At 35.4% G+C, this 14,786-nt stretch overlaps 2 protein-coding genes across 3 annotated transcripts; both read left to right on the top strand.

The window, feature by feature from the left end:
• The first annotated feature begins 175 nt into the window (after positions 1-175).
• LOC112509502 (DNA-(apurinic or apyrimidinic site) lyase) lies at positions 176-5,886 on the top strand. Its single transcript, XM_025114487.1, has 9 exons — positions 176-529; positions 1,049-1,141; positions 1,235-1,379; positions 2,444-2,645; positions 2,743-2,821; positions 2,907-2,968; positions 3,863-3,949; positions 4,040-4,143; positions 5,639-5,886. Exons 1-9 carry the CDS (start codon positions 263-265, stop codon positions 5,719-5,721), a joined length of 1,122 nt encoding a protein of 373 aa, XP_024970255.1. The 5' UTR covers positions 176-262; the 3' UTR covers positions 5,722-5,886.
• Positions 5,887-8,829: 2,943 nt separating this feature from the next.
• LOC112509964 (zinc finger CCCH domain-containing protein 67-like) lies at positions 8,830-13,766 on the top strand. 2 transcript variants are annotated; one of them, XM_025115196.1, is made up of 6 exons: positions 8,830-9,735; positions 9,856-9,921; positions 11,186-11,305; positions 11,421-11,696; positions 12,809-13,099; positions 13,421-13,766. In XM_025115196.1, the coding sequence occupies exons 1-6, from the start codon at positions 8,911-8,913 to the stop codon at positions 13,571-13,573; spliced, it is 1,731 nt and encodes a 576-aa protein (XP_024970964.1). In that variant the 5' UTR covers positions 8,830-8,910; the 3' UTR covers positions 13,574-13,766. The 2 variants fall into 2 exon arrangements, with proteins under 2 accessions (XP_024970964.1, XP_024970963.1); XM_025115195.1 differs by having other exon boundaries at positions 9,853-9,921.
• The last annotated feature ends 1,020 nt before the right edge of the window (positions 13,767-14,786 follow it).

The following is a 14,786-nucleotide window of genomic DNA, read 5'->3' as shown; positions in this document are numbered from 1 at the left end:
ATAAAGCCATATTATAACATCGACTGAAATAAAAAATAAAATAAAATATTAAAATCACGATGTATCTCGTTGCATTGCGCTCTAGTATTATTTAACGGGTTGGGATTTTAAATCTCGGCTAACCAATCCGACCCCTTAATTTGTTGAAAGACCGAATGAGCCAGAGCAACAGTACACAGTGAACCGGTCCAATCCAACAAGGGCCGAGATCCATTAGAAAGCTGCGGGAGACGGAGCTGGTGATCAGTAGAAGAAGCAAACGATGAAGCGATTCTTTCAACCAGTGCAGAAAGATGTTTCTTTCAAGAAACCCACTCTCTCTTCTTCTTCTTCTTCTTCACCATCCTCAGCCAATGATGCTGAAACCAAAGCACCACCAGTTGAAGACGATGATGAAAAGACCCAAAAGAAAGAACCCACCAAGTTCTTGACTTGGAATGCTAACAGCTTCCTTCTTCGGGTTAAAAACAATTGGCCTGAGTTCACCAAGTTCATCGACTCCATTGATCCTGATGTCATCGCTATACAGGTGCCATTTCCCCCTCGATTTTACCCTTAGAAAGTTGAAATCCAATTTCTTCGTCTTATTTGTGTGAGAATTCGACGAATGTTGTCAAGATATTGGGGTTTCGTATCTTTGAATGTGTGAGAACTGGTGGGTTGTTAAATGATTGCATTTGGGGTTTGTAGAACCTCAAAACAAACCCTTTTCATGCCGTGTTAAATTTGGTGATAATTTATGGTGTTTTAGCTTCATCTATGCCTTTTTTGGTTTCTGGGGTTGTTTATTTCCTTCGAGACTTCTGATTTTAGGCACTTTAGGAATATACATTTGAGTGATTAGCATTCAGAACCAACTATTAATGCTTTATTCACAATGAATGTCTATTCATGATGAAAAATACATGATATTCAAGAAAATGGATAACATTCATAATGAATATGCATGATATTCAGAATGAATAATATAACCTTCTTCGTTGGTCGGAATAGGTAACTGTGTAAAAGTATGTTGCTGATATATTCACTAACTAACAACGGATGGTAGGAAGTAAGGATGCCTGCAGCTGGTGCTAAAGGTGCTTCAAAAAATCCAAGAGAGTTGAAGGACGACAATAATTCTTCACGAGAAGAAAAATTGGTACTTTTGATCATCGTCATAGCTCAAAGTTAATAACGGAAATTCGCTCTTGTGAATAACTCTTTTTGCTCCATCTCTTAACAAATCGTGCAGATTATAACGCGAGCGTTATCAGGTCCAACGTTCAGGAAATATGATGTATGGTGGTCTCTTTCTGATTCCAAGTATGCTGGAACCGCGTTGTTTATAAAGAAGTGTTTTCCACCCAAAAAGGTTCTATTCAACTTAGATGGCTCAGGTACCCCACTCTCGTACCCATAAATTGATCTTCTTTGTTAAAGTACAACAAAATCGGCCTTATAGGGTGCTAATTATTCGTAAATGTTTATAGGACTTAAGTTCGTAGGACCAAATAATTGTGCGTCTTATGCAAAAGTATTACAAGAAGCTGATAGAACGTTTTTGAATGTCCTAACAAGTTTGTTAAGACACTTTTGAATCTTTGTTGGTCCCAGCAGGATCTCCAAGAGTTTATAGATAATGGTTTGTAGAAGGGGAGCATGAATACCAACACAGGTTGTTTTACAGATCAATACAAATTTTATAGATTGTTTGCAGAAGAGATAGGATACATAACCTATCTAAATAATCCAAGATACACATAAGATTACAAATAGCAATAAGAAAAGATTTGCTACAAGAAATAAAGTAAGAATAAATATACTCTTCATTTGTTAAAGTGAGTCTTTCTCTTAGATAGAGAGTAGTGAGAGAAGTAACTTCTTGAGTAAGTTCTTAGTGAGGAAGATGATAACTGAGAGGAGAACCACTCAACTATTTATACCTATTGCATTAAATGCAATTCAGAATAAAGTGTCCTATTAGCTTTTTTTATAAAACACTTAGAAATGTCCTATGAAGACTTCTTATAGGAAACTTGTTTTTTTAAGACAAATTTTCAAATAATGTTTGTATAAAAAACTAATGGGACGTTTTATTTCAAAAGTATCCTAAAAAACTTGTTAGGTCACTCAAAAACGTCCTATCAACTTATTGTAACACCTTTACTACGACACATAATTGTTTAGTCCTGTAAATGTAAGTCCTATAGAACAGTCTATTAGACATTTTGACGTATTTGGCGTCCTAAAAAAACTGATTTCGTTGTAGTGTCTTCAAATAAACGCTTTCTAAGGTTATCATTCCAAATGTTCTATCAACAACATATCGGTAAAACTTACGTTTTCTGATTGTTGTAGTTGATGTGGAGAAACATCATGAAAGATTTTCATGTTGTATGCAAATAATTATTCATTCGAATGTGAAACTAGTTGAATTTAACAACATCTCATTTATTCATAGTTTCCAAGCATGAACCAGATGGCCGAGTCATTATAGCTGAATTTGAATCATTCCGCATAATGAATACGTACGTGCCAAACAATGGCTGGAAAGATGAAGAAACCTCGTTTCAAAGGAGACGAAAATGGGATAAAAGAATTAAAGAATTCATCTTGCGATCTATGGATAAACCCCTTATCTGGTGCGGCGATCTTAATGTCAGGTACCTTTCTTTTGCCAAATCTTGTTCTAAGTGTTTCTTTCGATACAAAGTTCGATCTTATTGACTTAATATTGCATCCGTTTGTGTCTTCTTTCAGTCACGAAGAGATCGATGTTAGTCATCCAGATTTTTTTCAAAGTGCAAAGCTTAACGGTTATATTCCTCCAAATAAAGAGGTAATGTACTTCAGATTCTGCTTTTGAGTTTAGAATCGTCAAGAACAGTTTATGTTAAAAAACTAACTTTAACTGTCGATTGCAGGATTGTGGGCAGCCTGGATTCACCTTGTCCGAGAGGAAACGCTTTGGTTCCATTCTGAAAGAGTATGAATCTCTATTTATCTCCTTTTTATTTGTATTGTTGTCGGTTACTCATATCTCGCTTTTTAAATTTTTGCATATCTGTATTTCTCCCTTTCTTACACTCGGGAGTCTTCACAGAAACAGCCGCTCTACTTTTGTTGTATAATATTTTTATGCATAACATATTCATGCACATTCTTCGCCTTTGGTGAGGTTTGAACCCTTGGTCTCCGAGGAAGTTAGGACGAAGGGCTCTACTGCTAACCCGAGTACTCTTGGGCCTAGGGGTGTAAATGAGCCGTGCCGAGTTGAGTAGTAGGTTATTCAATATTGGCTCGAAAAAAAATACCAGGCTCGAATAACTTCGATGTAGGGCTCGAGCTAGAGCTTGCATATTTTTTGAGTTATCGAGTTCAAGCTAGATGCTCGTTTATGGGCTCGTACTCACGATCGATTAACTTGTTTATTTGCTTGAGATTGATAATTTGTATATCTTAGTTATATGATTTATGAATGTTTGGCTCAAGGAAGTATATGCTCGAATGGTTGATTGAGTTTTCGAACGAGCCGAGTCGAACATTAGTGTTATGAAGGTCGACTTGTTAAGTTAAACGAGTTTTATTTTGTGTTCGAGGTTGACATGAGCTCAAGTAGCTCGTTAGAAGCTCGACTGGTCTACACCCCTAGTTGGGCCAATGACCCTTTGTTAGCCACTCTACTCTTTCATGTACATCTTACCCCAGACCCACCTTGGGCTCGTTTGGTTTGAATTGGTTTATGGTTCTATTATGAAGACTCTTGCCAAATTGAATCATTGAATGTTATGGACCCATTTGTCAGTTTCTTGACAACATATATCCGGCCCGATGCAAGAGCTTTGATATTATTGTTCACCTACTACCGATTGGTTTGCAGGGGAAGTCTAATAGATGCGTATAGATTTCTTCACAAGGACAAAGACATGGAGCGTGGCTTCTCATGGTCGGGCCACCCTATCGGGAAGTATGTGGTTAAGCGTTTTAGATACCACTAGTAAATATCAAAACGTGTAGCATCTCTCTTATTTTGTTATTATTTGTATGATATTTGCAGGTATCGTGGTAAAAGAATGAGGATAGACTATCACTTAGTGTCGGAAAAACTTAAGGACAAGATCGTTAAATGTGAAATGCACGGGCATGGGATTGAATTGGAGGGTATGATTACAACTGACACACTCATGTCGCTATAAAAACACACGAATCTCATAATCAACTATATGCAAGATTTAATCTTCGTAATGACAGAAACGTGTTTCCATATAGTTATAGCTTAGTCAAAAGCACCATTGTTGTCACGAGCTAAGATTCAACTCGGGTTTTAGTGTTATAGAGGAAAGTTTATATCTTGAGAACTTGAGAACCAACTATTTCATGAATTATTCATCATGAATAACCCTAAAATATTCCTGAATATTACTCATAGTGGATATCATGCATTTTCATTATTCATGATATTTATCATGAATCATTCTTGAATACTTGGTTCCCTAATCTAAGTATATACGGTTCTCATTTAAACCTTTGTATATGTATAATATATAGACTTAGGTTTTTAGGGGAAGATAAAAAAAAATGGAAAACTGGGGAATACCATAATAACCATTCATCTATATGGAATTTGTTCAATATGCAGATATGCATAAAATGCACAAGTGCATAGAAACCGCGAAACATTTTCAATTACTTTTATGCACACTTACCGTACAAATGAATGGTTTTTTTGGTGTTCCTCAATTTTATATATTTTGTAGTTTCCCTGGTACCCGAGTATATATATATATAGGGATAGGTTTAGGGGAAAACTGTAAAAAGAAAATAAATGAAAAACCAAGGAACACCTTGGTAACAGTTCATCTGGAAGGTATTTACATGTGTATACAAGAAATTTGTAAGCGATTTGTCCGGTATGTACATGTGCATAACATGCATAAAAAACCAAGAAACAACTTCAATTACTTGTATGCACAAGTGTGGTTACCAAGGTGTTTCTCAGTTTTTCATTTCTTTTGTGGTTTTCCTCTGAACCTCCCTCTCTCTCTCTCTCTCTCTCTCTCTCTCTCTCTMTATATATATATATATATATATAGGGTCAGGTTCGTTGGAAAACCACAAAAAAAATGAAAAACTGGAACACCCTAATAACCTTTCATCTGGAAGGTATGCACATGTGCATACAAGTGATTTGTAAGCAATTTGTTCGGTACGCACATGTGCATAACATTCACACGTGCATAAAAATCAAGAAACAACTTCAATTACTTGTATGCACATGTACATACCATCTAGATGAATGGCTACTAGGGTGTTCCTTAATTTTTCATTTTTTGAGGGTTTTCCCCCTCAACCTCCCTCTATATATAGGTTACTTGGAAAACCAAAAAAACTGAAAAACTGAGGAATGCTCCAATGACCATTCATCATATGCATACCGGTATCCACATGTAGATGAATGATTGTTAGGGTGTAGTTCATCAGTTTTTCATTTTTCTACAGTTTCCCCCCAAACCCGACCCTGTATATATAACACAGTACTTTCTTTTGATTTCGTCTTTGCTCTTTAAAAATATATCTAAGAAAACAAATGCGGTTAACCAGAATCTGTAAAATGTCGATAACCGAAACTTAGAACATGTTATTGATTTTGTTGCAGGATTTTATGGGAGTGATCATTGTCCTGTTTCCCTTGAGCTTGCTGAGCCAAGCCTTGATGCTGAAAAGTTGAACACAAACTAGTTAGTCTTATTTTCAACCTATGGCTTGGGTTTGGTGTTAGCATCTGTTATCAAATCATTAATCAAAACCCATTTGCTGATTTCTTGAAAGCAAACTTTGCCATGTTTTGTTTTTGCTGTTACATCAAAGACCTTTCGGTTTATGCCAACAGTTGAAGTTTTATTGGTACCCGGCAAATTGTGACCGTAAGACATCACCATTGATAAACTCAGTTGTTGTAATTGTTGTGGACGTCTTGAATTGAACCCAAAACAGATGAGATATGCCATCATATCATCTGGGTCTCATTCACTATGCCACAACCCTGTGGTTAGTTGAAGTTTGAGGCTCCTCTCTCAACTTAAATTAGTAACCCGTGCCTAGGCTTGAACTCACCGTAGTAGCAATCACGGTTTCTAACTTTTGGCAATGGTCGACTCTTCGTTAACTTTCTCGGGTAGCATGGTTTGACCCGAACCAAGTAAATTAAAACGATTTGATTGGAAAGTTTTTTCAGTTAGTTGTTTGGTTTGAAAGTTCTAAAATTGAATCTTTTGGTTTGATTGGAGACGGAAATTTTACCCAAGGTACCCGATTCTAACGAGGTGAGGATTCCCCGCTTTGACGTGTAATAGGGGGAGGATGGGGGTTTGTTTTCATACCTGAAGCTGGGTTGGGATGGCGTTACAGCTAAATTTATCGGTCAAATGTTAATTTATTAACTAATTTGCCAAATATAGCATAAATTTGTAGTCTGTTTGACTGGACCCAATTCAACTATTATTCTAAAATTATCCTGATTATTGTACCGATTTAGCGAACATCATTATAAACTAGTCAGATAAAATCATATGAATCTTTCTATTAATATATTATCATCTTTTATTGTGGGTGACACTAATTTTTTTTCTTCATTATCGGAATACTGAACTTTATCACACACTTACATTAATGGAGCATCTTTAATAGATTCTTTAAAATGAAGAATCAAAAATCATAATCTTAAAACAATATATATATATATATATATATATATATATATTCTAACTCTAACAGTTCTTTTACTTTGAAGATTACAATATTAATTATATTTAAAAAAATACTCCGTTCATTTAATTTTTCATTTTAAGCATTTAATTTCAAGAATTCTTATTAAAGAGAATAATTCCCTATCTGAATCAAATTTTTTTTCTATTTTAAAAAAAGTTTTAAAGCTAAAAATTAGCCAAAATTATGATATTTGTTTTTGGGAAAGGTAACTCAACGAACTATCTCATTTTGAATGATAGAGTGTCTGAATTATTTTTTTGAATGAAAAAACCATTTAACTTTCTCATTTTCAGTGATTAAGATCCTGAACTATATTTTTGGATGAAAAATACATTAAAATTTGTCATTTTAAATGATTAAGTTCCTGAATATTTTTTCAATAAAATAAATCATCGAACTTTTAAAAATTGATTACTCACATATTTTTTTAACCCTAAAAAAAGATTCATGTAATCGATTAGGAAGGTTTTCAAATAAATCTAACTAAATTTTACCGTTCCCAAACTCTACACCATTCAAACCCCACGCAAACACTTGTTCAGTCTCTTGTTAATTCTCTGTCACTTATCGCCTATCACACTATTTGGCCCCTGCCGTTGGTCTTTTTCATATGTTTTTTTTATCTTCTGATTCTTCCTCTTTTGATGGAAAAAAAAACAGATCAAAAGGAGGGAGATCGATGGTAGGGGTTAACAACGTGATAGGCGATATAAAGAACATACAACGATGGAGCGACGAGGAGTGATGAGGTAGAGTAATAAACCACGCTTTATAAACATGGTCTCTAAGATCGACTTTCCCAACTTATCTTATATGACATGACCAGCTTCATACTCTTTTATCCTGTTTGGAGCACTATAACGACAAAATGTAAATATGAGCATGAAGGAGCCGGACAATTTCAACATGTAGAGCACATGTAACGCACAGTCCGATTGCTCACCTAGCAGATCCAATGTTTCTGCTATAGGGTTTGAATGACATAGGGCTTGGAAAACAGTAAAACTGATTTAGATTTCCATTTATTTTAAAACTTTCCTAGTCGGTCACAGGTAGCTTTTTTGGGTCAATAAATGTAAGTAACCAATTTTTAGAAGTGTGATGGTTTATTTTAAAAAACAACCAATTTTTAAATGTTCAGAAAATTAATCATTCAAAATGAGAAAGTTTAATGGTTTTTTCATTTAAAAAATAGTTAATGGACTTAATCATTCAAAATAAGAAAGTTAAATGGTTTTTTCATTCAAAAAAATAATTCAAAGACTTGATCTATACTATATTATAAAGTATTTGACAAAAACTCTTAAAAACCATTTTTTATGCACAAAGTACTGTTTATTGATGCATATTAACTTAAAATTTAAGATTACAAGTAAATTGTGCATAAGTACAACTTATTAAAGCTTCATATTTGAATTCGTGTAACCAACTGCAGATAAACATAATCAAATATTGGATAAACATCTCATTTTAAATATAAAAAATCTAAAATATAATTAAAATAATCATTGAGTTCTAACAGAATACTCAATAATTATCTTTTATAAAAAAATTATATTATTAAACCTAAATTAAATTTCTTTGTTACTAAACCTAAACTAAATTATAATAAAAGAAATTAAATTAAGAAAATTATACCGAAACACAAAAACTTTTAAAAAGATTAATTTRATACTGATATCGATATTTTTTTCCTTCAAAATTTATGATATTTTTAAATTTATATTTTATTCAAAAATAAAAACATTATCGTTTTCTCAAAACCACATCAAACCGTATTATATCGATATAAAAAATAAAAACGAAATACTAAAATCAAGATGTATCTCGATGTATTGTGAGAATACTTTTCTTGCTATTAAAAATACAATAGTTTGATTTTTCTAATTTTTTTTAATTATTTTGGAGAATTTATTGAAGATGTTTCGGTTATAAACGGAAAAAAAAAGTCCGTTAAGTTTTGACGGAAATCATCCGTCTATTCACACGTTTCACGCCTGTACCTTATATTTCAACACTCTCTCTCTCTGTCTATCTCTTTCACACATACACACACCCGGCTTCGTTCTTCCTTCTGGAAAAATTAAACAACTCAAAACCCCCTTTTTTTCTCCATTCTACTGTAAAATTGGGGTTTGAGGATTGAGATGTGGAGGGAGAATGGAGGCATTTCAACAAAAATCTCTAGTTGATGATCAACAACAACATCTAGATTTAGGGTTGCTGTCTGATCCACCCATCGACAATGATAAGATAGTAGACATCCTTGCGCTAGAGCTCGAAAATCTAGTAATAGCCTGTAAAGATGAGGTTATTGATCGAGATCTTTCGGGGTCTTCGGTTGTAATGGATGATGACGATGAAGTGAAGCGAGCAATAGACGAGGAGCTTCGGCAACTGGTAGTGAAGGAGGCTGCTAATGAAGCGTTTCAAGCTGAATCTTTGAGTGGAAGTGGAGAGAACAACTGCCGAGATGTAAAGCAGTTCGTGGACGAGGCTATCGAGCGGCATGGTCTGATTAAAGTTATTGAAGAGGACCCGAAGGAATGTAGGGTTTTAGAAGAGCCAGAAGTTGGTGAGGGTGGAATAGGATGTGGAAAAGAGGAGGAAAAGGTTGTTGATGATGATGAGAAAGTTTTTAAGCATGGGGAGGATTTAAAGGAAAAGCACGAGATTGAGATTGAGGATGGGGGTGGCAGTAGTGAAATTGTGGGTTATGAGAATAATGGTGAAGAAAGGAGGAGCGAGGATGGAAATGATAGGGAGTTTCAAATCATAGAGGATCTGGAAAATGGGAGCGAAAATGCTGGTGGAGAGAGCGAAGATGGTGGTGGGTTAGGGATGGTTCCAGATGATGGTAGATTAAAAAGGTACTATTATCCATTGAGACCAGATGCTGAGGATTGTTCATATTACATGCGTACAGGGATGTGTAAGTTCGGATCAAATTGCAAGTTCAATCACCCTCTCAGAAGGAGAAATCAGGTTATTATAGAACCAACAATGATTTTTGCGCAACTCATATGTAGTAGTTAAAATTACAAAAATATCTCACATGGTGTGTCTGGTATTCTAAGTTATTGAAGATCACTCTTTGTTTAGCAGCCTTCTAAGGAGACTAAGAAGCAAATGGAAGAACCTTTGGAGAGGCCTGGGCAGATTGAGTGCAAGGTTATTTACTTGCTTTTGTTCATATACACTCCTTATTCCTATGGATGCAATCTTGTGCAGGTCTGAGTTGGTTTGCAGTTACAATAGGGGTTCAAAATTATGTTTTGTCACAGCTGCAGATACCCCTCATCTGGTCCCTCTATTAGGGATAAGTAATAAGTTTATATGTTCTTTTTTGGTGCTAGTGCTTGTTTTACTTGTGTCAAGTTACATGATAGATGCTATGGGAGTATGGGGTACCCTGTCATCAATGTTCTTTTGTTGATGGATGGAATATTCATCTTTATCTATATAGGAAAACCCATGACAATGGCATCGGTTATCTTATCCAGCCCCCTAAGGGGCCGTTTATCAAACTCTTACTAGGTAGAGTCACAACCCTCACTTACCTTATCGGGTAACATTCTCGGCCATCAAAATGGATTGTTGGTAGGTGTCGCTTACCCGGTAAGCACTTGCGAGGTAAGAGTTTTCTCTTTCACTTACCGGGGAAGATTCTCGATCCTTGTTATACCTCTTACCGGGTAAGATTCTCGGTCTTTGTCATGCTCACCTAGTAAGGTAAGTGATACCAGGTAAGCGATTGGTAAACAGCCCCGAAGTGTATCGTTAATTCTAATAGTCTTGAGGCAATAACTTGGTGCTTTTCTTGAAGATTGATAAACTTTAACTTCAGGAAGTTCGGTGTTGCCTTATCAAAATGAGGTCTTTTGATATTGGTAGAGTGTTATTTTGATGTGGCATTTGGGGAGGTTAGTTCAAGTTGCAGTGGATCACTATGGCATGTCTCATCGGTCAGATGTCAAGTGCTAAACTTGATAAGAGACCCCCTTAGACAAATTCATTTCAAATTTGTTTTAGATACTTTTGATTCATTAAATTGAAGCTAGTTTGCCATGTCCGTCTTACAGAGAACACACATAGATGTTTAATCATATGGTTTATCCTTGGATTGCCTCTTTAATTAGTATCTATTGTCCATCAAAAAATTACTTCTAGTACTCAAACACAACATTTGACAAAGTTATATTATTTCAAGCATTATCATTTTTGCATGGTTGGAATTGTAGTTGTATGATTGAATGGTGACAATTTTTTTTGTCTGGAGCACAACAGTTGATATATATGTATGAATGCTGTTGGTACTTCTTTGACTTTTTTCTATTGGTGTACAGTGTATACTAGTTAATATGGTATGCATGGTATATTGCTGTCTTGATACATTTGCACCTTATTACAAATTTGGCTCTGAGTGTTACTGCAGTTCTATTTATCATCTGGGGGTTGCAAGTATGGGAAATCTTGCAAATTCAATCACAGCAGAGGAAAAACTGCTGTAACTCCAGTGGCAGAGTACAACTTTTTGGGCCTGCCAATCCGACCGGTATTACTCCACTGCTTGTTTTTTAGTCTATTTGCTATCCTAATTGCATTTAAGATCTATTTTTGTTAGTTCCTTGTGCCTACATGTACATTATCTTTGGCTAATTGTGTTGCAGGGAGAGAGAGAATGTCCTTACTACATGCGTAATGGTTCCTGCAAATATGGGCCAAACTGTAGGTTTAATCATCCTGATCCTACTGCGGTTGGAGGAGGTGATGCTCCCCCCACATATGGGAATGATGGACCTGTTCCATTACAAAATGCATCACAGGCGAATATCCCCTCCTGGTCCGTTCCAAGAACTCCGGATGGGTCTGCTGCCTTTTTACCAGTGATTTACTCACCAACTCAGAGCATGCCTCCACCAAATCCAGATTGGAATGGTTATCAGGTATTTGGCTTCCCATGTTATAGTTTCCGGTTGAGTTTTTCACCCATACTTGATCTGGGAGTTCTTCATAACCGTTTATTGCCTACTTCCTTCCTGCTCTAGTTGCTGAGTTCATTTGAGAGTAAGGACCAAATGTTTTTATATATATCTTTTCCCGAATGTGATGAGATGCTGAAATCATTGGAAGTCTCCACCGTGCTTGCTCACTTCTTTTTTGCCTAAAAGTGCATTGCACAGATATGCTAGCCAGTGGCAGTGATTGGATTGCTTACATTGCTACTATTCATGCTGGGTTTTTTCTTTTTTTCTGGTGGAATGCATTTTTGAAGTCCGTAACTCCATAGATAACTAACTTCTCCCATATGTGACATTGGTGTATGTTGTTTATGGTTTGTAATTTCATTCTAGGTCTCTAACACAATTAAGAATATAGTGCATGATTCCGTTTGTTCTGCATCACAACACAAATCCAATTTTGCTATTAAGAGAGGTGAGATATAGGAAAACTGTGACCAATTTTGAACTTTAAACAAGTCCACTGAAAAAGGCAAGAAGAAACCAAGACCTGGTGCATGTGTGTTTCTTAATTAAATCATCAAAACTTGATGAAACTGGAGGGGGGCTGCTTATTTATTTATAAGCCTTGGGATCATCTTGTAACCTAGGGTAATCATCTTAGAAATATGTAATTATTGCGCTTTTTAATCAACTAAATGACAATTTCGCCCTTAATAATAGAGTAATTAATTATTTTTTAGCTCATAATTAAGGTAGAATTGGAAAGAAGGTATTTGAAGTGGACATTTATTTTGAGACAAACTAAAATGCAAATGTAGACATTTATTTTGGGGACAGAGGGAATATCAAGACACTAAAGCAGGGTGTGGACTCCTATTTTTCTGCTTAGTTCACTGTTGGATGAAAGTTTGCTAAAAATCTCATCAATCTCAACATCAAAGATGCATCAGATATATTGTGTCCATTAATCCATGACTTCTAACTTATGCATTCCCTTCTATACTTTGCTTATTCGTTGTTTTATTTTATTGCATATTTAATTTTTTATTGCTATTTCTTTTCTTCTAACTTATTCATGGTTTGGACTTGATGAGACTCCTGCTCCCCCTCCTGCTCATGTATATCCGAATTCAGAAAGGGGTCTGCCTATACCACCAGCTTTCTTCCTGAACAATCCACCAAGTGATACCAGCTTGTACACACATCATCAGCAGCAGATGCTAGTTTCAGATTATCCTGAAAGGCCCGGACAACCTGAATGCAGTTACTTCATGAAAACTGGAGACTGCAAATACAGAACAGCCTGCAAATTTCATCATCCAAAGAGTCGCATCACCAAAACTCCCCCATCTGTTCTAAGCGATAAAGGGTTGCCTTTAAGACCTGTAAGTACATCTTCGAATTTCCCTCACATTTTCCGATGCATTGCTGTTTGTTGCTTCACTTTCTCATATGCTACTATCTCAAGAATATTGCTCTTTTAATGTTTCTCATTTTTGTCTGTGTGGGAAGAAAAGAAAATAAGATTGTGGGTCCAATTCCAATTTACTTATTTTGAAGTTAAATGAAAATTGGACCCAAGCAATGGAAAATTGATAATAGATTTTGTTTACAATGCAGTAGCATCTGGTTTATTATTATATAAATTGGCATCTTACCTTTGTTGATAATACTAGTATGGTTTGGTTTTGTTGAAAAACAATCAGGATCAGAATATCTGCACGCACTACAGTCGGTATGGCATATGCAAATATGGGCCTGCTTGTAAATATGATCATCCAGCAAATTATAGCAATTCGATCCCGCCTGCAGGAGAAAGGTATGGATCAGATGGGCCTTTGATGCAACAATCTGTGTAATCAAGTCACCATCAGTTGAATGTTTTTTTCTTCTTCTTCATGTTTTTGAACTAACAAATCTCGAAACTTTGATGGCCCTTGGAGGGGAGGGTAGTAAGGAAGGTATTTAGAAAATGTTGAATGATATGTTTAAATTATCTCCATAGTCTTATTATACTGCTTCAGTTTTCAGTCTATGCTTTTGTTTCAGCAATGGTGGTACTGGTTGGGTGGTTTCATCAATTTTGCCTTCCCAACAAACATATGGGTTTCAAGCTTTATGTTTAACAATCTCGTTTTCGTATTTTTTATCTGGATCATTGAAAATGATTCACTGTGCTAAGTAAGAGATACTTCAGTCATTTTACATGTCTTGAAATCAATTTTGTTGTTAATAATATTCTGCTTGTTCTTTTCAAATTTGATCGTTTTGTTTGAATTTGGGCAAAAAGTCGATTACTGGCAATCCCAACCGGCCCAACACGAAACCAACCTCCAAGGACGCCAATGTGAGGGGGTATTTTTTTGGCTTACTCATTGGCTAAGGCTAAGAGAGGGATCAGGATTGAACCTGGGACTTGTCTTGTGTTTGGGCAAAGTCGTCTCGTCCTTTTGCCAACTGAGCTATACATCGAAGGCTGTTTTGAGTAAATTTGTTAAGGGAATTTGGGACCGGTTAAGCGGGATCGGACTGGCCCAGGGTTGCTTGGGACCGGTCGGTCGGTATTAGTTAAAGAGACCGGTTGTTGTCATAGAACTGCATTTGCATTTGAATTATGGTCCAATCTTGGTGTTGCATATGCGGCCGAGAGTTATGGATATGGATATGGATATGGATATGGATATGGATATGGATATATGGATATGGATATGGATATGGATATGGCTTGTAACCCGCTTCATTTGTTTTTATATATAAAAATGTTATCGGATAAATATTGAACACCAAATGGTATGAAACGGCCGCTGATCAAAATAATTACTACTGTTACTTGATAAATATTTACAATTAAAAAAATATACAGTTTTAGAAATACGTAATCGATACACCTTTTAATTATTTAATAAAAAAATTTACGAAAGAAATATAAATTTTCTTCATCTGAAAAAATTAAGTGTAGCCTAAAAAAATGGAATTTATTTTTTGAAAGTAAAATATATATATATATATATATATAGTGTGTGTGTTTATATATATATATATATATATATATATATATATATATATATATAT

This window comes from Cynara cardunculus, assembly GCF_001531365.2.
Source record: "Cynara cardunculus var. scolymus isolate 2C chromosome LG 3, CcrdV1, whole genome shotgun sequence".
NCBI lineage: Eukaryota > Viridiplantae > Streptophyta > Magnoliopsida > Asterales > Asteraceae > Cynara > Cynara cardunculus.
The sequence above is the reverse complement of the archived record's forward strand: the minus strand, read 5'-3'. Positions and strand labels throughout refer to the sequence as shown.

Excerpts from the sequence above, each read along its gene's own strand:
- LOC112509502 (XM_025114487.1), top strand. The coding sequence starts at position 263 with ATGAAGCGATTCTTTCAACCAGTGCAGAAAGATGTTTCTTTCAAGAAA. Across the intron at positions 1,380-2,443 it reads ATTCAACTTAGATGGCTCAG|TTTCCAAGCATGAACCAGAT; the intron begins GTACCCCACTCT and ends ATTTATTCATAG. Across the intron at positions 2,969-3,862 it reads TTTGGTTCCATTCTGAAAGA|GGGAAGTCTAATAGATGCGT; the intron begins GTATGAATCTCT and ends ATTGGTTTGCAG.
- LOC112509964 (XM_025115195.1), top strand. The coding sequence starts at position 8,911 with ATGGAGGCATTTCAACAAAAATCTCTAGTTGATGATCAACAACAACAT. Across the intron at positions 9,736-9,852 it reads CTCTCAGAAGGAGAAATCAG|CAGCCTTCTAAGGAGACTAA; the intron begins GTTATTATAGAA and ends CTCTTTGTTTAG. Across the intron at positions 11,306-11,420 it reads TGGGCCTGCCAATCCGACCG|GGAGAGAGAGAATGTCCTTA; the intron begins GTATTACTCCAC and ends ATTGTGTTGCAG.